This window comes from Lepidochelys kempii, chromosome 10 (genome assembly GCF_965140265.1).
Source record: "Lepidochelys kempii isolate rLepKem1 chromosome 10, rLepKem1.hap2, whole genome shotgun sequence".
NCBI classification, from domain to species: domain Eukaryota; kingdom Metazoa; phylum Chordata; order Testudines; family Cheloniidae; genus Lepidochelys; species Lepidochelys kempii.
In genome coordinates, this window is record NC_133265.1 from 68,962,798 (window position 1) to 68,986,290 (window position 23,493).

General features: G+C 41.3%; 1 protein-coding gene across 9 annotated transcripts in view; it reads right to left on the reverse strand.

The window, feature by feature from the left end:
• The window catches only part of LOC140895014 (cell surface hyaluronidase CEMIP2-like), an 84,752-nt gene that overhangs the window by 26,794 nt on the left and 34,465 nt on the right, over positions 1-23,493 (reverse strand). For all 9 annotated transcript variants that reach the window (XM_073304100.1, XM_073304097.1, XM_073304094.1 and 6 more), the window contains 2 exons: positions 22,802-23,017; positions 13,197-13,405 (listed from right to left, as the gene is read on the reverse strand). In XM_073304100.1, coding sequence (XP_073160201.1) covers positions 13,197-13,405; positions 22,802-23,017 — 425 coding nt within the window. The remainder of the gene's footprint in view (positions 1-13,196; positions 13,406-22,801; positions 23,018-23,493) is intronic.

Here is a 23,493-nt window from a genome sequence, read left to right on the forward strand (position 1 = left end):
TTCAAGCAGACATTTCAACAAGGGCATGGATACAGGAATTATATAGAAATCTCTGAGCTGAACCAGAGCCATCCTTTAAAGAGACTTGCTTCTTCCACTTTATAGCAAAGTTTATTATTGTGGTTTCCATTAAAATCCCTCTCTCCAATACTAAACTTATAATAAATAGGGCTGTAGTCAGAGGGTCTTTTAACTCCTGTCTTCCAGAATTTCAGCAATGTGCTGATGACAGCCAATTGAGAAGAATGCGAGTTGACATTACACCCTGGCTCTACCAGGGCTATTTCCACCGCCACTGTTGCTGAGAGGAAAACTGGTTCAAACCTGTAAACCTATGCTACAAGTAGCAGGGCCATGCAAAGTATTACAGTACAGTTCAGAAACTGACTGGGGAGAATTTTCCAGCAAATCATAACAAAGCTTGGTTTCCAGATGCATTTAGCCTAGAGAATTTTTTGTAGAACAAGAGAAAGAAGCTGAAAGTCACAGAAAGGTTACAGAAGAGGGGGCGGGGGAGACAGAAAAAAAAAAGTGTAGCTTTCATTGTTTCTGGTTCTCCTATTCAGTGTGCCACAAATAGGCATCTGAACCATTTCTGTGGTTAACTTTACTGATTGTCCCAAAGAGAAGATGGGATTCTGGGATTTCTGTCTGTTGATGTTTTAAATATTTTTAAGAATACTTGGATTCCTGTTTACAAGGTGGGATGTGGTTCAGAGACAGAGAAAACTCTGCATATCCTCCAGTGTCTTTTCAAGCACTAAATACAACTTTGGAGTAGAAACAAATTTATTATTCCACTCAGCTGCTCTTTGAGGGCCCTATGGCTTATACAGTGTAGAGTTGCCAGCTAGCCATGCAAATGTAACAGTAAATGGAGGCAAATGGATTTGGGTTGTGGAGTTCTGGGAATCTAAAAGCCAAGACTTTTGCTAAGTGTATCTGCATTAGCTGCACTGAAGGCAAAAGCCAATCCCATTGGCTCTGTTCAAGCTCCTCCTGGTTTTTCCATCTTGCTCTATGGGTTTAAAACGAACACACACCACACATTACAAGGTGGAATAGAGGGCAAGCTGTTCTAGAATAATAAACCACATTCCTATACACGAGCCCCATCAACCTGAGCCAAATACTGCCCTCTAGATTTTAAGCAACTCCAGCTGTGTCACAACTCAGCAAAACTGGAGACCAGAGATATTTTCAGACATATTGGCCTCCAACTAGAGGAGCTACACTAAAGCCATGTTCATGGAATATTTTTACGATAGTGTCCCAAGACACATAGCTGTTTCTTAAGGGTGATTCCCCCTCTCACCCCCCGTTGCATTGCTTTGGCACATTGGGTTCCCTGGAGATGCTGCCACAGAAATATCCTGACACCTCCTTGAAAGGCTGGGAACTGACTCTTGTGCAGTGTTACAGTCCCATGGGGAAGAAAAGCACTAAATACAAACAAGAAAGCGAAGGGGGAAGGAAGACACATGAGAGAACAGCTGAGACGGTTGAGTGTCCCCGGGCACATTGGAATATAATTGCTAAAGTCGTTTGCCAACATGACGGGGCTGACTGGATTTTGGGAAGAAATTTATTGAGGGCGAGATATCTTCATGAAAACAAACCTCTCTTTTGGAATGTTCTCACAGGCATACATAAGCCTTAAGGATATTACCACAACAAAGCATTGGAACAGGGAGAGGGAGAGGAAGAAAAGTCTGGAGTCGTCCGTCAAATATAAAAAACAAAAACAACTGATTAAATACATTTAAACAGCATGCAATAAAACAGCCTCTTATTTAATCCTAGTTTTGTTTTGTTTTTAATTCTCATGTTAGCTACTTGGGCTATTCTGTAAAGGGGGTGGGGTGGTTGTTTTGTAGGAGTCATTGACAACTATCACCCAGACATTTTGCTTTGCTTGTCTGTGGCACCCAGGACAAGCAAAGCAGTGATAACAAGGGTATCAGAAGAGGATATGTAGGACCCTGCATTGCATTTGGTGAGCAGAAATTTACACTTTGATTTACAAGGTTAGAGCCCCCCTGCAACCATTGTCTGAACTGCAAGGGAAATGCAGCCTCCTGATACAGTGGCTGTAAACAATCAGACAAGATAGCTTAATGGGTCAGCAGAAGATTTAGGCTGTGATGACTGCACGCAAAAGAAAAGATGGGAGCTATTCCTACTCACTGTGGAGTGTTGAATGTAGGGAACCTTGTGGCTGGAACTTTAGCTGCAGGAAACCTTACTCTCTCCCCCCTTGTTTTTTGAGAGAGAGAGAAAGCAGTTAAATTATGGCTCCTCAGTGTTTCTGAACTTAAACCTCTCTGTTTGGACTCTCGTTTTCAGCTGGAGAAGTAACAGCTAGAACTCACAGATGGATCAAGCTAAATTTAGACTGGCATATATCTCTGAGCCAAACGGGCCATGTTCCACCTTTCCTAACATGTAAGCAATATCAGCTGGGATTTTCCAAAGCCACTAAGTGACCACTGAAAGCCAATATGGCTTGTGTTCCTCCATCACTTTTCTGATCTGCTCTGGTTATCATAAAGGGAAACATTTACAAATATTATCTTTTTATATCTGTAAAGGGATGCCACTGATTTTAATTCATCTTTTGGTACTTCACCTGCGAGAATTTGCAGTTTTAGACTCCCTCATGTTGAATGAAAGATCAAAATAAAAGGGGATGGTGATTAACAGACTGTACAAAAGGAAGTAGTGAAACCTGTACAAAAGGAAGTAGTGAAACTAACTGTAGATAAAATGCTGTCAAATGTAGAAAGTAAACAGATTTTTTTTTCTTTCAGTTATGGGGATTTACTTGTAACAATGGGTTAACAATTTTCAAGCAGAAAGTCTGATTTTTTTGGAGTTGACCCTTTAAAATGAAATTAAAATCAAATTCATATTTTAGAAGCTTTAATGAAAGAGAAAATAGCTGTGTTTACAACATTTACTAGTGACATTATTCCATTCATTCTCATAGTAGGGGATTTAAAAAAAAAAAACAAACTTTTTGGGAGGTCAGTTTCCTCTGTTTTTTCCCCAGACTTTTGGCACCTGAAGAAGCAAAGCTAAATAAGAACTGGTACAAAGTCAAGGTTTACTGAGTCCTACCAAATATTTTCAAATATTAAACTGAATATTTAAAATGTCTACTGGCACAGGCATATCTCAACACTGCAGCTTCTGCTCCTGTGTTACTGTCATTCAACAGTCCACACAGTGTGTTTCATGGGTTTTTTTTTAAATGAGTTTGCTTAGCACTGTTTATTTTCTCTTGGAAATGGCGGTCTTGTGACCCTTTTTTATTGCAATATTGACATTTGCTGTTCTGACTCCCCAAGTGAAGCAAAAATACCAAAATGTTTAAAAAGTTCTCTTCGCTGTTGCCAGCTGCTGAATTTTTTGATCAAATTTACAGGAAGCAACAAGGGGGAAATGGAAGAAGGAAAGAGAAGCGATTCAGAGATTTCCTGTTATTGGACACATGATAGATCTATAGTTTACTACTGTTGAGTCCCATAGTAATTCCAGCAAAAGCTGAACCTCCCTCTACAGCTGAGTCCAAAGCACAGCTCCAGAAGACCCAGAGGACTGCCTAAGGCCCCAAATGAAATACACAGAGGAAAAAGTTTGAAATATTCCCTTAGTACACACAAAGTATCTTATATTCACAGTTTCTAGATTTTGCATAACTGATGCCAGTAGTTTTTAGGAATAAACAAGGAAATACAGTAATGCCTGATTTTTGTGGCATGATGATAAATCTGCCTCTGAAGTGAGAATGGTATAACTTGGAGTGGTACAGACAAGAGGTTCGGCTAAAGTAAGTTTAACAGGAGCGTACATCTGCTTGCTGCCCCTCTCTTTGGGGGGAGGGATAGCTCAGGGGTTGGGGGGATGGATAGCTCAGGGGTTTGAGCACTGGCCTGCTAAACCCAGGGTTGTGAGTTCAATCCTTGAGGGGGCCATTAAGAGATCTGGGGCAAACATTGGGGACTGGTCCTGCTCTGAGCAGGGGGTTGGACTAGATGACCTCCTGAGGTCCCTTCCAACTCTGATATTCTATGATTCTCCTACAAAGCTCTTGCACCATATAGGTTTAGGTGGAACATTGCCCTCTAGAGGATGGAATGTCAGATCTGACCAACATGTGTTTGAACATGTCCCTGGGGCTATGTCTACAGTGCCCTTTCATCAGGAAAGCTTTGGTCGCTATGTCTACAGTGCACTTTCATCAGGAAAGCTTTGGTCGCTCAAGGGTGGCGGGAGTGGGGGGAGGGAGGGGAAAAAAAAACAACCCCCACACACGCACACCCCCTCGCCCCGCCTGACCAAAAAAAAAGTTTTACCCTCAAAAAGCACTGGTGTGGACAGTGCTTTGTCTGCGGGACAGCGTCTCCCACAGACAAAGCTACAGCCCCTCGTTAGGAGTGGTTTTATTTTGTCGGCAGGAGAACTCTGTCCTGCCAACAAAGAGTGGCTACACTGCATATCTTACAGCAGCATGGCATTAGCGGCAGAGCTGTGCCACTATAAGCTGCTCAGTGCAGACACAGCCATAGTTGTTGGCCTAAAGAGAACATAAGGAGCCCTGATACTGTCCTAGCTACTGGAGGTTCTAAAGGTGCAGAGTTCTGCCCCTGAAAACCACCATGAAGATTTTGTTGACATGACTTGTTCTATGGCTGACGACTATGAAATCTAGAAATCAAATCCTGATGTCACTGGTTTAAATCTGGAGTAACTCTACACCAGTGCAGAACAGAATGTGGCTAGAGAATTAGGCTATGTCTACACTTTTACTGATAAAAGTACTACTTTTGTCAGTCAGGCCTGTGGGAAAAAAAAAACAAAACACAAAACACACCCCTGACCGACATAAGTTTCACCGACAAAAGCACCGGTGTTGACAGCACTATGTCAGCAGGAGACGCTCTTCCGCAACATAGCTACCACCACTCGTTGGGGGTGGTTTAATTATGCTGGTGGGAGGGCTCTCTCCTGGCAACATAGAACAGCTATACGGGAGATCTTACAGCGGTGCAGCTGCAGCTATACTGCTGTAGGGTCTGTAGTGTAGACATAGCCTAAATATCAGAGGGAAAAAAATCCAATGGTTAGAGCTGCCTGCAGCACATGCTGGGAATTAATAAAGATTAACTGATTTCCAAAATATGAAAGTTAGGAGAATGGGAGATTTTTGCTCACTAGGTCAGTTTTCCCCAGTTTTCTTCAGTTCCAGTCCATTAAGCTACTCTGATTTAAAAATGGCCCTCTAATTCCCCACTCCCCCAAACCTATACAAGCACAATTAAATGTATTTTCAAAGCGTGTGGAAGGGCTTAGCAATTTGATTCCTATTCACATCAATAGGAAAATTTCAAATATAAATCCTCACGCACTCCTGTGAAAGTTAATATCCCAATGGGTAATACCAATCTCACAGAGAGAATTCTGAAGTGAATAAGACGAAAAAATGATCATACTCAAAGTTTTCATTCCATTTTAGCAGCAAATCCCAAGAGGTGCTCAGCATCTGCATTTCCCATTGACCTCAGTGAGAAGGCAGTTTGAGTGACCAGTTCACGTCTCCTAGGAGTCTTCAGATACAGTGAACTGTCTGGCTGCAGGCTCATTATCTGTCCACCAAAAGCTCACATTCAGCCAAGTTAACAACACAGCAGCCATCTCCTGAAGGCTAACTCCACTCCAGTGCTTGACTTGGAAAGGGGAGTGTGATGTATTCCCCACTCTCATGACTGGAAAAAAGGCTGAGAACAAACTGGAGAGTATCTTCACTGCCCCCCCTCCACCCCTCTCCCAGTTCAAACCCCTTACATTTCAGCAGACTGGCCTTGAGTCCCACTGGCTCACTAAAGCGGTCCATCCCACTCCTCTCAAATTTCTTTTTCAGGCTTTTTCTTCAGTTCCAGTCCATTAAGCACATTCAAGTCAAGTCCTCACAGGGACAAGACAGCTACCAGGCAAACAGACAGCAATTTTCCTTTTCAAGGCCTTGTTAAGACTAGCCACTTCTGAAAACAACTCACTACAGTTCTAGTGACAAAGGGAGAGCATGTTACGTTACCAGAGCGGTGTGAACCAAACTTAAAATGGCCTTTCTGGAGGCTAAGAGAGCCTAAATTTGTGCATTATCTATGCAGAGATCGTTAATATTCACACACACAGTGTCATTTTCACATTTATGCCACTTTAGGCAAAGGGGGTTATATTTGAGGTCCAACAAATTAAAGCTCCAACCCTACTGGTGATAGCTAGTATGCATGGAGGAGGAGTTAGCACAGTATTTGGCTCATAGAACCTTACATTCAGACTAAAAAGAAATCCTGTAATATTAGGAGTTTCACTGACATCATATTTTTTCCTTAACACACTGGCTTTCTTGACAGTAACAATTTTTTTTCCCAATTTTCTCTCCTTAATTGGTTTATCCAGTACTGTATTACTATTTTTTCTGTGAACATGTCACATACACATATGGTGAGAACTAATCTGTGGGCCCTGTGAAATTCACAGTCACAAGACCCGCTGGTTTGGGGGAAGGGGAGAAAAGAAAAATCTCAGCTTCCAGTGGGTGAGAAAAGAAAAGTAACATGTCTAGCCCTTTTCCTCCTGGAGACAGCCTTGAAAATGAAACCCAAACTAAATCACTTGCTAGGATAGAAAAGAACAAGCAGCTGGGTTCTGCATCTGCAGTGGAAGGCTGGGGGTGGGGATGGATCTACAGATTGCCTGAGCCACACATTCTTTCCATAGGGTTATTACGTAAAATGGAGTCAGTCAAGAGTCACCTCGCGAACCTTCCCCAATATCTTCAGGCCAGCCCTGAGCATAGAAGTGGACAGGTTCGGGGACAGAGGGTGACAAAAGCTGTTTCACAGCTACTACAGCTTCACAGATGCTACTACAGTCGTATGTAACTACAGCTAAGCAACTCGCATTCCGAAGTTCCAGTAAACATCTCCGCTCCTTTCTTAACAGTAAAACAGCTCACTACAGCGCCAATCTATTTGTTTAGCCTAATGGATCAAAGATAAGTAAGAAAAATTATTTTTGAGACACAGGGAGTTTAAATATATTTACTAATGTTTATGTTATTTGGATAATTGAATTTGAGCTGGGATATAATCAGCATATTTAGGGCCAGATTTAGGATACCCTAACTCACATTTAATAGCACATTATTATTTATTATTTGTATCCTGGCTGCACTAGAGGCCCCAACCAGCCATCAGAGACTCATCGTGCTAATTACTGTATATATATATAAAAACAAAAAGATGGTTGCAGCCCTCAGGCTGCCAGTAGCAATTTGATTTGCAGAAAAGTTGTTTTCATCTGCCTGTATATTTATCAGTCCAGGTAATAATGGTAGAAGAAAAGTGTTGCTCATATACTAGTTAATATATAAAAGAATAAAACCACAACTTAAAAAAAGTCTCCATCAGCTTGGATGTTTGCAACAGGCTCATTCTAGCCTGGTCTTATTTTCTTTGTTTTCCTCCAGGTTGCATCACTGGTAAAGAATTTAATTGTACACAAGATAAGTAGCTACAAGCATGAATCATATTAAAAAAAAAAAAGCCGCTGTAGACAATAATCCCCTCAAAGTTGAAACCAGCTCATACAAAGCCAAATATTATTAGTGCCTTGGATTTTCATTTGGGGAACTGGAGAATATAGATAGTTTGCTTATACAGAAGGGCACATGATGATAATTGAGGTCATTTAGATCAAAACACTCATCCAGATCTCACTTTGCTAAACATGGAGAAAGTGGTAAAGTGCCACCTTTTCATCTAGAAGTTAGTAATGGGCCCAAATCAGAACCTCAAATTTGGGGCATGGAGAATGGTGGTGGGGGGGGGGGTGTAGAGGAGATTTGAACCTACCTCTGTGGTTTGAGTTCTGGGTCAGATTCAAAATAACTCTTTTATCCCTGGTTTCTGTTCAGAAGATTTCAACGTTATTGAATATGATCACAAACCCTAGCTCTGGTACAGCCTGGAACCCGACCTTCAGACCCCAGTCTAATACAAATGAGAATCCTAACACGGCCGCCTGTGCCCATTTCTATAGAAATGTAAATATTCAGCCCTTCCCTATGCCAGTGTATGAGTGCAAAGAAAACATGAATACATCCAATTTCATTCACTTCCAATCAGAATAGTACAAAACCAAAGCTCTCCAGTCCTTCCCCACCACTAAAACCTTTGCAGAGGTGCAACGAAGTTCTGAGCACCTCCTGTGAAGTGCTGAGTACATCAGCTTCTATTGATTTCAGTGGGCACTTAGCAGCAGGCCATAAGACAGTACCGGTGAATAAAGCATTATGAAGACTGCCATGCGTGTTTCCACAGTCTGTGGCAGTAAGGCAGATCAGAGCATCTGCAGGGAGGTTTTGTGGGGGATTGTGATGATTTGACTATAAATGACCTCATCAATTTATTATGTCTGTCTTTTATTCAGATACACCCTGGTATTTCTCTCAGTCAGCTGAATCACAGCGGATGGGGGAAAAGTGTTTCTCTCTAAGCGTTAACAGACCAAGTACAGTGGTATTAGCTGGTGCTCATTAGTAATGCTGAAGTATAGCCTAATTGCTCTTGCTTTTCAGGCTATTTCCAGAGTACAATTTACCACATGATGCTTTAGACATTTACTTTGAGGTGATTTGAGCCCTCTTTAGATTTTCCTGATAACACAAATAAACCCTACTGATTTACTGCACTGCACCATGCATTTGATAATCATCTTTGCTTTAGCCTCTTCCAAGATTAGAGATTCTGCACACAGACAAAGGCTAGGTCATTAAATTGAAGGACTTTGACTACTGTATGAAGTGCCAATCTTTGGACCATTTCTCCAGAGTCTGAGAGGAGACACTTACCAAAGACACACAATGTTCCCTATAATCTCCACCTAGCTTTCCAGTTTCTCTCCCCCTCCCTTTCCCTCACCTAACAAGCTTCTCTATGGTTCTTTGTGCTTCACAAATGGATATTCATAATGAGCAGAGCCCTTAACCTAGTTTTTAATTTCCATCCCTCCATGAAGGACAAAAAAACCAAGGGAACATTGAAACAGCCTCGATGAAGAACATCGGCCAACAGTGAGATGAGACACATTGTGGAGGGGTCTTAGGTCTCCGTTCATGAAACTTTCACACACAATTTATGCTTGACAAGAACAGGCTTCAGAATATTTTGATAGGTTCTACAGGACTTTATTCCCTATAATTAAAATTCCAGTTGGTATTCTCTTTCTGTTCGTTGCCAAAATGTTTACAAGTTACCAGGTCCTATGTTAACAGTTTCAAGAGACCTCAATAGCACACCTTCATCTTATCCTTATAATAAAACTCACATCCATCTGACAACCCAATGCACTAGAAAAACAAACAAACAAACAAGTTCCTTTCTGAGCCAACCTGGACATGCGCACCACTAATTTAAAGCTCAGTCTGCAGACCTTAATGACTTGGTTTTCTATATCAAATCAACTGCCATACCCAATAAGTCACATGTACTTCTCACTGGAAAGGAAATCAGTTTTCTTCATGCAAAATGCCCGTACAAGAGTTTCCACAGCAGAGCCATAAATGCAGCAAGTGGTGGTTCGAGAGGTCAAGTTCGTGTTTGATTTCCTTAATCCCATTTTATTTCTTTTAGTGGAAACTGAAGGAATTTTGAGGGTGTGTGGGGGGTCACAATTACTGTAATCCTCACGTAACCATTGAAATCAGCACTGAATAGGTACATCCATGATATGCCTTCAGTTAGTCACAGATAAAAGGAAGGGCTCCTCTTAAATGCTTTTGCTCCAAATCGCATCCTAGATACATGCTTGTGCAGTGCTGCTAGACACACTGGGTTAGAGTCTCACCTGGAGTAAATTCACATTGACTCCAACTGAGGCATGTCAATTTACCCCTCTGGACCACCTAGTGAATTTCAGTGCTCCAGTCTTTTAAACCAGTGATACTTAGACTGAGGCTCAGGAGCTGCAAGTGGCTCTTTACTGTGTTTCCTGCCACTCACTGTGTGATTTAATTATTAGCCAATTGTAGAATACCTGGTCAGTCATTTTGCTCTGAGTACATTCATTCATTCATTCATTCATTCACACACACAAAATGAAACTATGAATCCACACTACTGTGGCTCTTTTGGGCAGTGTTGATCACTAATTTGGCTCCTGAACCACCGAGGTCTAAGTATCACTGTTTTAAACAGATGTTTGAATTAAATTTAAATTACCGCTGTTGGGATCTAACAGAACTTCTGGTGGCAATACAAGTATTCAGCATCACTATTAATCCAAATCCTGATACACATCCCACTGTCAAATTCTTTATTTCCCCCCTGACCTTCTTTTAGCCAACTCAAAATAGTTATTCCAGAAACACCAGTGCTGCCTAGCTGAAATATCAGTATCCCTGATATAGCTATCCACTGTTCTACCAATGCCAGGTAAAAATAATTTAATGATTTAATAAAGCTGCACTGCAATTATTACTCCCAAGACACTGCTATTAAGCTTATCAATCATTCTTCTTGGTTTTGCTCAATATGCAGTTTGTACATTCTTCACTACATCAAGAGTGTTCATTTTCTGGTTGATTATTCACAGTGCTGTGTGTTTAAAAAACACACACAAACAGGAAGACCTGTTAAGGCAGGTAGAAACTTCCCAAGGGGTCTAACTTGGATTGTCTCTATCTTGGTAATTTGTTGTTTCTTCCATTCCAAAAATAATAAGAATGCTGTGCTGAAGTAACTGTCACTTTGGAAATGCTTAAGAGACAATGTTTTTAATCAAAATTCTCTTTTCCCCTCAGTTACTTTGCCCTTCCATGAGAGCCTCTTTTCTCAGTGCTTCTCCTGTGCAGCCTAAACTCTTCATCATTCCCATTACATCATTTGAGTTCTTGCCCTACTTAGAGAATCTAATCTACTCAGAACAAACAGGGACTTGCTGCACTTGTTTCTTTCTAGACTCTTGCTAGTAAGTTTTATATGAAGCAAAATTGTGGTTTTCTTTCTATGTATTTCTTCAAACCAGACAGCTTTCCCCCATTCAAATGATTTGATTGTGGTTTTCTTGTTGTCTTTTGTGAAACCAACCACACTCTGTAGGGTTTTGATTATGTGATGCATTTATGTCCTGCCAGAATAAAGGCCCAGATCTCTGGCTGGGTTTTGTCAGAGACCCAGGGGCTGCTTATAAATTTGAATCTGTTTTAATACTGTGGGCCAGAGCCTGAGCTGGAGTAAAAACTGGCATGGCTTCCCTAGAGTCACAAGTTACACCAGCGGAGGATTTAGCTCTATAATTGCAAGGAAAATTACTTTTAAAATAGGAAAATAAATGACAGAACTAGGGCTTGTGTCCGCAGATGACATACTGACTTTTCTTCTCTGTGAAAGTACAAGACCTTGAAAACTCTTAGACATATTAATAGCTCCTCCATGGCAAGAGAGTGTGCAAGGTGTGACATGCATATACCCCCACCCCCCCAAGACCTATACCTTCACCTTCTCAGCACAGTCATGGGGGGAGGCTGCTGGGATTACAATGGAGCAGTTCATGCTGGGATACATGATCTCTATGAGCAGCATCTCCATGCTGGAGATTGGGAACGTCCTTCTCTGGCAGCAGCAATGAGCCATTTGGACAAAGCTACCAGCAGGTATTCAAAATGGATGTTGTTTGGGCAAAAGGATAAACACCTCTGCTGTATATGCATTGCCCCCCAAAGAAAAAAAAAGAAAATCTCACCCGTACCCAGGAGTTCCAAGGAACCAAAGCAGAGGCATGAAACAGATCTGCTTCAGAATGTCTGTCTGGTGGAATACCCACTGTACAGCGTCATATACATTTCCAGTGCTATCCACTGCATCAGGAATAAAAAAAAGATATAATCCTCCCCCTCGTACAATTCCATGGACATCAGTGGGGTTTCACATGTGTAACGAAGGGCAGAATTTGACCCACAAAATTTTCAGCACAAAAATTAAAGGAAACCAAACACCATTCAAAACGGAGCCAAAAGTGCTACCTTCAGCTAAAACTTTGCAATTTAACTGTCTTGGAAGAGCTGAGTTAGATATTCTCTATGGGCTCGATTTGCATAGGTATTTAGGCACCCCCTAAAGATGCAAAGACTGCTAACCTGCTTATGGACTTTTGAAAATCCCACTACATGCCTACCTACATCTTTGGCACCTAAATACTTTGGGACTCTTGCCCTATGTGATTAGGCAACATGTAATAATGCAAGGGTTTGTTTGCACAACTCTGCTCTTATCATCGTAACAGGACTCAAGAAGTCATGTGTGCTAAAGAACCTGTGTGTCAACTATAGGGTTTTCTATGCTGCTTATCACTATAGTACCTAAATATCTATTTTGACAATGTAAATAATGGGTATGCCTCACATATTGTGAGGCTCTCTCTCCTCTCAGTTACACCAGTGCCAATCAGGTGTAACTGCACTGAAGTGGATGGAAGCATGCCAATGTAAAACCCATATACATGTGATAAGAATCAGTCCCTTTACCCAATAGTCAAAACAGGAAAGATCTATTAAAAAAAAGGAACAACCTGCAGGGGAAAAATAAGTCTAAAGTGCATATGTCCCAGTTTTATATAGAGGAAGTGCAAGAAAAAATGGAAACTGGATCAGAATAGAGTTTTATCACCTTTGAAATATTTCAGCAGACTCCTGGTATTTTTAAACTTGATACAAATAAAGAATGAAATTGCAGTGTTTAGGACAGAGAAAATGCGACTCTCCATTCAAATACATTTCTACACTTTATATTTATGGGAAACAAATTGGGTGTGCAGCAACTAGAGTAAACAAATGAGAGAGCACATGAGGGCTCCTTTGGATCCGATTTCAGGGTCAGCAGGCCCGTTGTAAACTGGATTTTATTTCAGAACTTACTGGAAGGAGAAAAGTCTCTGCACATCAGAAAGGCTGCAGTAAAGTGAACACAGAGGCATTTGTTTGTAATTGTGTCCGTCATAAACAACTTACTGGAGCTTTCTCAGAAGTTGCTTATATTGTGCCAAAAGAAAATCAGCAGGACCCTGGAAAAGCATCGTAGTAATACTCATGTCAGAGACAGAACACTCTCAAAAGAAATCTTGGGTGGTACCTGTTGAAGTTGATTGGGTACAGAATGACATCCTCAGGTGCTCTCCCATCCCAATGAATGGTATAGGCCTGCTCCAGCATCACTACAGGTTGGTACTGTTGATATGGTACTCCTTTATTCACTCCCTGCAGCCTCAGGGGATGAGAGTGGTATGTTGCTCTGGCAATTGATAAGGTCAGATTCTCCGGACGTCTGGCCTGAATATAAAGCTGGGGGTGAAAAAAACAAACATACATTCATTAAGCCATCCGGGTCTCACCTTAACATGTGTGTTTGATCATCATTTCCTTTAAATGGCTTTTCTGAACGTTCCATCAGCACTTTCTGCAAGCCACTGAAGCATTTCTGACTCAAATAATGCAGTACATCAAAACCAGATTTTGTAGCTCTCTGCATGTCATTTCATGGTGTACAAAAGGACCAGAGCAGCAATGTTTACAACTCAAACTCTAAACGAAAAGGGGTGATTCAGAAAATATTACTAGGTGCTTATTTCCTTATAAATGCAAAACAATTACATTTTAAATGAAGGGCCACAGGCCTGATCCAAAGCCCACTGAGGTCCTTGGAAGTCTTTCATTGACTTCAATGAACTTTGGATCAGACCCACAATCTGTTGTGGAATCCACATCTCTATTCCACTCTTTTCACATTTCAAATTGTGTGTTGATCCACAGCACTATTCTTCTGCACTGAGCCTAACAGGTGTGCCCCTCCCTCACAGGGATCAGGATGTGGATTGCCTCAGCACACTCCTAAGAATGATACCTTAGAGACTAACAAATTTATTTGAGCCTAAGCTTTCATGAGCTACAGCTCACTTCATCGGCTCACGAAAGCTTAGGCTCAAATAAATTGGTTAGTTTCTAAGATGCCACAAGTCCTCCTTTTCTTTTTGCAAATACAGACTAACACGGCTGCTACTCTGAAACAACTCCTAAGAATGAATTTTTGCCCTGACACTAGCTTCAAGTGAAGGCCAATTTTTGTTGAAAAGCTATTTTAGCCTTTAGGTGGAACTCCTAATGTACAGCAGCCTTCCCATATCGGGAATACCAAGGTAGTAGCTGGATAGATGTATATTCAGATCTGCTAATGTAATGTTAGCACTTTAAAACATTGTGTAGTGCAGCCACACTCCCTGGAAGATTTAAAATAAATTGGGAGCAGCTTAGGACACATACAATCTTGCTTCACTATCTCATATACCAGTCAAAAGGAAAGTGCACCCATCTTCAGCTGACGAGCACTTTAAAATGTTAAAAAAAAAAAGCACACATGAATACGCTTCTGTTTCTACAAGAAAATTCATTTAGTACTACCTTTTCTAAAACAAAGATTTCACACTTTTAAGAAGAGCAAAATGGAGGCAGTCTTCTGTCAATAGCTTTTACTATCACTGGGGAGAATGTGAGGGGGCCAACAAAGACTAGTAGACAGAGCACTGGACTGGGAGTCAGAGACCTGGATACTGATCAAAGCTCTGCCATTAACCAACTGTGAGACCCGAGGTTCTTCACCTTTCTGTGCCTCTTTTCCCCTCCCATCTGTTCTCTGCTTTGTCTATTTAGACTGTAAGCTCTTCAAGGAAGGCAGGGACTGTCTCTTACTAGGAATATGTACATCATCAAGCACATCAAGGTCCTTATCTTATCTCTAGGTCCTAACAGAACAACAATAAAAATAATAATAATAATAATAATAATAATTCTTCAACAGAGAACCTAGTGTATTTAAAAGGAGTTGCTCCATGGACATGACACAGGCTACGTGAAGAACCATAGCCAAGAAGCTGGCTGTGGCCTGCACCTCACTTTTCTGTCTGGCATAACATACAGCTCAATATGTTGCAACCAGTTGCTGCTTCCGTCTTGGAATCTAACTTCTTGGTGACAACAAAATTGATTTGACAAGAGACAGTGGTGGGGTGTCCGGCACAGGGGTTATGTAACCTCTGGTCTGCTTTGTGGCATGATATTTTTGGAAGTGTCTCAGCTTGAGATTTCATGCCTGAGTGTCTATAGATAGACTCTGAGCTCCACAACAACAACAAAAAAGTGGCCTGATTTTCACTTGCAGGTCCTCTTGACTTCAATGAAGCTGAGGATACCCAGTGCCCCCGAAAATAAGACCACATTTGGTTAAGTGTATAACTATGGGTTTAGCAGCCTCACTGTAGGCACCTAAGTTTGAAAAAATTGGCCTAAAGTCACAAGAGATCATTCAAAAAAAAATTGATCCATAATTTTTAGACATTTGTCAAATCCTGCTCTCACTTACATTGACTTGGATAGGATTGCTCCAGAGTAATAGTAATTACACCCCTGGTCCTGGCGGTACATGACGTACCACTGGGGGCCGAGCACCTTTTAGGATCAGACCAAATATTAGAATTAACTCGTTCTCCCTCCCCCTCACTGTTGAAACCATAAATCGTATCATTTAGTAAAATAATTTCCCAAGTGAAGCACATTTGCTCACTCCTCTACGGCCCAAGGAAAAATGAATGGTTTTTAAATTCAAATGAAAGACTTCTTTTTAATTTATGAAACCAAAGAAAATCCACTTTCCCTTTACATACAAGCCCCAGATCAGGAGGTCAAAACAGTATTGATCACAGTCACTGCCACCAGATTGAAATTCTGTAGAACCCACACCACAGGAGGTCAGATTAGATTATCATAATGGGCCCTTCTAGCCTTAGAGTCTTTGAATTTGTGTATTATTCTTGAACTGAATGGTGTTTTTTCTGAAAAGGAATGTTGGAATCATGTCTGACGCTGCAAAATAATACTAGTCTAGACCTCTTTCTGCATGAAAGTCAGTAGTATTCATCATGTCATTCTAATCTTTATATTCCATGCTCTTTCCCCCTATCAAATACATGTCTCAGGCAATCAGATAATATTTAGGTAGTAGCTGAAGTGCACATATTGGAAAAATCAAAAATTAAGGTAACAAAATAAGCCTTCCAAACAATGAAATACATTCAAGGATAGGCAGAAAATCCTTACATTCCAGGACGGAAAAGAAAAGCATCCTAAATTCTTTAACTGCTGAAAAGAAGTCGTCAAGGGTTGTGAACTAGGCTGTCCACTGCACTTACTGTTAATGGGTTCAAGAAAGGATAGAAGAGTTTATAATATGTTCCAAAATACGTTCTTTATCATCTTGTGTCAGATAAGTTATCTGGCAGTAAAATTTTCTTAAATGTCTTGGGACAAAGTTATAGGCTTAACTAAAAGTATAATAATTACAGTTGCTTTATAAACACTGTATCATTCTCAAATAAAAATGCAAGCCTTGTGGTTAGCTACAAATATTTGTAAACTTACTTCATTTCCCATTCCAGCCAACACATGCAGGATTTCCAGAATTGTAATCAATTAACTTTTTAGCTACACAGGACAGAGTTTATATATGCTGGATACTTTGAAACTTGCCTGTTCATTTTTATTATTTAATTATCAAACGCTGAAAGTCCTCATCCAGCAATGAAATCCATGCAGACCGACCCTGGCACTAATGTGCAGTCCCACTGATGCCAACGGGGTTCAACACAGGTGTAGGGGACAGTCCATGGGGAGTTTATTGCAGCACGGGAGTTAAAGTCTCAGACTCTCAGTTGAGTCCTCTTTTTATCCACAAGACTGAATAAGAAGCCTCAAGGTAAGTTTCCCCATGCCACCCTGTCTGTGGACTTCATCCCTGACCTGGAGGGATAGATCACACCTAGGGAAAAGACGGGAGCTAAGGCTATGTCTACACTAGCACTTTTGTTGGTCAAGGGTGTGAACCCCCCCGGACTGACATAAGTTTCACCAACAAAAGTGCTGGTGTGGACAGTACTATGTCAGTGGGAGAAGCTCTCCTGCCAACACAGCTACTGCCGCTTGTGGGGGTGGTTTAATGATGCCGCTGGGAGAGCTCTCTCCCATCAGCATAGAGTGGCTAGATGGAAGACCTTACAGCGGTACAGCTGTGCTACTCAAAGGTCTGTAATGTAGACGTAACCTAAGTCTCTGCCTATTCAATCCCTGACTTTGCCGAGTCTGCCATCCAGGATGCTGATGAGCACTAGTTCCAGCGGTGATTTCATGATTTGGAAGCCTGCTCTCTGTGGACTGAACTTAGTCCATTTTATATAGCCCCAAAATAGCCAACAACAACTACTGCTACTTTTGGTTACTACTGAGCTGGCTGAAGTCAAAAGTCTACACAGCAACTAGACAGCCACTGCTGGGCCGTGCCAGCTGACTCACACTGCTGGAGTGGGGCTGTTTCCTTGCTGTGTAGGCTTCTGGGCTCAGGTTGGAGCTCAAGCCCCGGAACCCCGCCGCACCTCAAAAGGTTCTAGAGCCCAGGTTCCAGCTTGAGCCCGGAAGCCTACACAGCAAGGAAACAGCCCCACAGCCTGAGCTCTGCGAGGCGGAGTCAGCCGACATGGGCCAGCCCTGGGTTCTTCTTTGCCGTGTAGACATATCTGTAGACTGCATATCATTACCCAATGCAGCCAGTCTCCTGAAAACATGACACAGACACAGATATCTGCCTACTCTTCTTATAGTGTCATGACAGAGTCCCTTTCCTTTTCTTCAGTTCTTTATTCCAGGATATCTTTACTCTCAACTCTTGAAACTGAAAAAAAAATTTCCATACATTTCTGGAACAAGAACTTTGGTATATGTGAACTAATCATCTCTCTCCAAGGAGGAAGAAGAGACATAGCAAGAGAACTTTGTTCTAGAATAAAAGAAACCCAGCTTCCCTTTGCTCCAGCATATATGTTTACAGCTAACAAAAAAAACTAAAACAAACAAAAAAATCCAACAGCAGGAAGTGAAGTGGGCAAAATATTCTAAAATGTGAGGAGTGATGAGAGCCTGGTCTAGCACAAGGGGAAGAGGCAGCTATTTTGTAAGAAGAATCCTAAAGAGAATCTTATAATGACTCATTTAGCTGTGATTAACAGTCTAATCCAGAAGGATTTAGTCCCATCTCAATATACATTGAGAGATTATTGAGAAATTCTCTTTACAGCTCACGTTATTTATTATCCATCTGGGTAAAGAGTGTGAAGATAAGCAACATTCAAGGTGCACGTGCACACACACACACACACACACTAAATTCTTGACTTCTGGACTGAGGCAAGATCTGTTTCCTTTCTAATGATCTAATTCAGCCACTGTTTTTATTCCTGGTATAGTGCTGACTGATGGGTTTGGGCATCAAACCTCAATCCAAAGTTCAAAATTAAGGGCAAAACCTTGGGTCAGATCTAAGGTGCAGTTTTTCTTCAGACCCCATACACACCAGCTTTCCAGGATCATGCAACTTCCAAATGAAGGGCTATTTCCCTTGACAAGAATTTTAGTCTACGGAGGGAGTTATACAGCTTGCAATGGCCAGTGATACTGAAGACCTCAATATTCCTTTGGAAGATCTCTTTTTAGTTCCATAAAACATGCTGGGACAGATTCTGATACCTATTACACCAGCATGACTCCAGAGGTGCTTTGCTGAAGTCAGCAGAGTTATTCTGCATTTACACTGGTGTGTAACTGAGATCAGAATGGGATCCCTTAATTGAACCTTAAGACACAAACTAGCTTAGAAAGAGCTTGTTGGCTTTTCATTCCAAGGACTCAACCGTGGGCGGTTTTAAGCCTCCTCAAATCCCAATGATTCATATTGAGCCCTAATGGATTCTACAGACTTCTCTATCTCCTCAAAAAGCATCCTTTCCTAGCTTGGTTTAGAAAAATTCTGAGAGCAGCTACCTGCAATATTTCTTGGCTGCTTTATAGTGTATGCATTCAGGAATGATGATGGAAATATCAAAGTCATAACTGGATAACTAGGTTTTGAATAGGTCAGCAGATGCCAGTGGAAAAATATATATATAACTAATCAGAGGATGCAATAGCAAATATCCACTCTAGAATTGTGTTTGACAAAATAAAAGCATTAAGAGAGATGGAACGACTTCCTGCCTCTATTAGATGAGTACCCCAACAGAATGAAGAAAAATGTACCAAGTGAGGTGAATTTGTTAAAAATAAATAATTGCTCTAAATTTTTATAACAGGACATCTATTTTAGTGTAACCCATAAATTATACTGCCTCAACTCTGCTGCATTCCCCTATCTTTTAGTGCTTACATCAGAAAATAGCTTATTCTGCCAATTAGTAGTTTAAAAAAAAGGTTTCCCAGCTTCTTCTGATTAACTCCTCAGGTGCTGCTTGGAAGGCATGTGAGAAGAGAATAAAAACCTGGATTAAACTGCTCAGCTGAAGTCAGCGTGGCACTGGGCAGGCAGAACGTCTAACAATTTTAAAGCGCCCAAGTCACTCTTGGACCAACAGAATTTGAGTGTGTCCTAGAGACTCTGTAGGAAACTCAGAGTTGCCAACACTCATGATTTTATTGAGAGTCTTGTTAGGTTTGGTAGTTTTCTTAAACCCCTAGCTCATGGAATCATATTATTGGAGAAGCTTAGTTTTCATTAAAAACAGAAAGGAGGTTTCCAGCAGAGTAAAGCATGAAAACATTGACTCCGAAAGGCTCAAAACTTAGAAAGCAAATAAAAGACTCCAGCATTTTTTTTAATCTCATGATTTTTGAGCATGTGAAGTTGGCAATATTGGAAATGAAAGTGCTGGTGCTCCTCAGGGACCCCTGCTGGCAGCCCTCTCCAGGCAGCAATCTGAAACCAGGCCAAGGAAGGGGTTGTGATGCTGGCTGCTTACAGGTGGGAGTAAGGGAATCTAGGAACAAAGACAGCTCTGGAATTCACACAGCGATGCGTCAGGTAGGCTAGAGAAAAGCAACATGAGGGGAGAGAATCAGACCAGAGAACTCTCAGGAATGAAAAGCTTCCAGGTTGTCCTCAAAATCGGGTGAGTTAGAAATACTGCAGAAGGAATGGACTTTTCTATAGTATTTCCACTTCGGGTGCTCATCAAAGCCAAGGGGGGAAAAGCCAAACAAAAAAGCAGTGAACTGAACTATCAAAACTTTCTCAAAAAAATATTTGGCTTAAGCTCTGAAGGAAGGGTTTGGTTCATATTTCATATGACCTAGTTTGCCCGTCCCTAAGCTAAATACCTTCATCTCAGTTCAGCTGTGACTGAAATGGCACTTTCACCTGCTTATGCCATGGATGAATAGGATGTCCTGTCTTTGAGAGCTACGTGGGAGGGGAAAGAAAAGCACATTTTGTAATGGCGTTTCTAAGATTAAAGTAAACCAAAGGCCTCCTCATCTTTCTCCATGATTGGGTTCATTCTTTTACTCTTTTGCACTGAAATATATAGTGCCAGATTTAGCACACACAAATCATCAGACCCAGCAACTCTGGTGTTGCAGTAAAGTACTCAAATGGACTATTCTGCAAATTAAATCAGTTCCTATTATGTAGAACCAATGATCTTCGCTGCTTTCATTTCAGATTCATATCGATTTCCCCACCTAAGGGCTCATGAAGTGAAGCTTTTAGTATGTACTTTATTCACCCAACTGGATGCTGATTGGGTGAAAGGAGCTGGTAAAGGGACAGATCCCAGGGAAGTGAATGTTTATTATTGCCTGAACTCAGCCAAGGAAGGTTTCTATGGTGGAAAAACCACCTCACCCTGTAGAGTGCCATAATGGGAAGAAAAGTTCTCCTTTTCTTTTTGCGAATACAGACTAACACGGCTGCTACTCTGAAACCTGTCATAATGGGAAGAGTATAAATAGAAATAAAAATATAGATTCCAACTTGTTTATCATTCTGAATTTAACCCTGGAGTTACCAGAGATGGGGATGCCACTCACACACACACACAGAGTAAATCTGATTTATGGGGTTAATACATATGAGCCCAATCCTATTTCCACTGCAGTCAGCAACAAAAACTCACTGGACTTCAATGGGGCAAGATCAGGCTTATCCTTTGAAATAGCTCTGCTCCCCACTGACAAAACAAACCTGATTAATCAGTGCTGTATGGGGGCACCTCTAACACTGCACAGTCTTGAATAACTTCGGCAGATTTTGTTCTGGGCTACTGTACTTTGGCTGTCATCGTGATGACTAATGAATGCATGAGGAGACGTGCATGTGCAGTATTCTCCATCAGACATACAAGAATCTTCTTAAAGAAACATGTCCCCTCACAGTACATACTGTGGCCTGTAAGACCTTATTCCCAGCTCCCAAATATACTTTCCTGTCTTTTATATCCATCAGTTTATTTTGGGAGAGGGGAACACTAGGGGAGGCAGTCTTGATCACATTTTTTGATAATTCAAAATGAAGATATTCTGTCTGAAGAACAGGTCACTTTAATGAATGGCTCAGGCATTTTCAGTATAACTCTTCTTACGTATGGCATGTCTCTTTTGCCCTGTGCCACTGCAGAAATGAAGTGCCCATCTCCCCATAAGTACAGAGGAGAATATTACAGCTCCTTTCGAGAGCCACATCTCATCTTACGGGCTCAGATACCAGCTGTATAAACACAACCCACATCATGCCAGGTACATCTGCTGCCTCATGGTTCCATTTCTCATGTGATTGCAGAGCATCTAATAGTTGCCATGTAAATAATAAATATGACAACATTTGGGGTGACTAATGTGTTTTTAGTCAAAAGGGCCTAGGAATGCAAGAAACTAGTGATTTTCTCTCATAACCCATACATTTGTATTCACTGAAATGGCAATATAAAGCAAATTGCATTCTCTCATTTTCTCTTTAGGTCAAATATGATTAATACTACTACTTATCACAAAGACAGGCCTTCTTGTTTTCAGGGCTCTTTACAAATACTAACTAAATGAGCGTTTTAATCTTCCTATTATAGAAGCAAATAAGTACTACTAAGCCTCCGTTTATAGATAGGGAAATTGAAGTCAAGGGCCTAATTCTGGAGCCCCATTCACAAGGAGCAAGGGCTCCAGGATTGGGCATCATGTGAGACTAAGTGATTAAGTCAAGGCCTCTTAGACAGCTGGCTTCCAGTCCAAACCTGGCTTCCAACCTGGCTTCCAGTCCAAATCTAAACAAGTTTTACACATTATTAATGCCATGCTTTCCCTTAGTACCCTAGCTGGGTGTCACAGGACATACCAGGGTGTATATGCTCAGCATGAGGGCCCGGGCAAGATTTTCTACTAACTTTAAAGCAGGTTATATACTTTGCTGTATGGCTGTAAAAATATTCTCTAGAGGCGACAGAGGGGCATGGAGAGGTGGATAGAGAGTCTGCTTTCTTTTTCCCCAGATATTAAACAAAGCCCTGGTCTACATTACAGAATTACTACTGTATAACCAACATCACTCAGGGGTGTGAATAATCCACAGCCCTGAGTGACGTACTTATGCCAACCTAAGAGCTGGTGTAGATAGCGGGAGAGCTAATCTCCCGCTGACATAGCTACCTCCTCTCGCTACCTAAACCAGATCCACGGTACTAATGCTTGCAGCAAGACTGATCTGAAATATTGCACTGGGGACGGTAAAATGCTTCATTGCCACTAGTGCCCTGATTCAGACCATTAGTAAAAACACCCTCTCCCAACCGCTCCAGATCCATTACAATCTCCCAGTGTTACCTGTGCATATTTCCCACGGCATATCATTCCATTCCACCGTGGGACAGTAAGACATCCTGGATGACGAAGCAGGTAGTTGTCTGCCCTCCCTATGAAGGTGTCTGGATATCCCGTCACTGAACCATCCAGGTCATGGAAAATAGAAACTTTGTCACCATCATTATCGTTGTCTCCAAACCACTGGCCTGATCTGCCAAAAAACACCCTGAGTCCTACCTATAAGAGAGAGAGCCAAAAAAGAAGTTACTGGTGTAGCCATAACTGATTATTGGGGATAGATGGGACATACGTTAATATAGCTCAGTCAGGAACACTTTTAAACTAGAAAGTCCTATGGGTTCAAATCACCACACCTAGACTTAAGCTACTGAGGCATCCTGGATTTAGAAACAATTTTGACAGTATAAAGTTTATTTACTGGGATTTTTGTCTTCCCTTGTTTCTTAATGCTGAGGGATGTTTTCATGAAAACAGGATCTTTAGTTCTTAGAAGTTCATCTGCTCCTGCTGCTTACTCCTTGAAGTAATAAACAGAAGAATGTGACTGTAAGGGGATAAAGCGGCACTGGAAGCCTATGAAATGATTAAGGAACAACCATCCTCTACATGGAAATGTCAGGAAAGTACATTTTTAAAATGTTCCCACTTAATCTCATAAAACTGTGTGAAATAGCAGCTCTTTTCAAAATTCC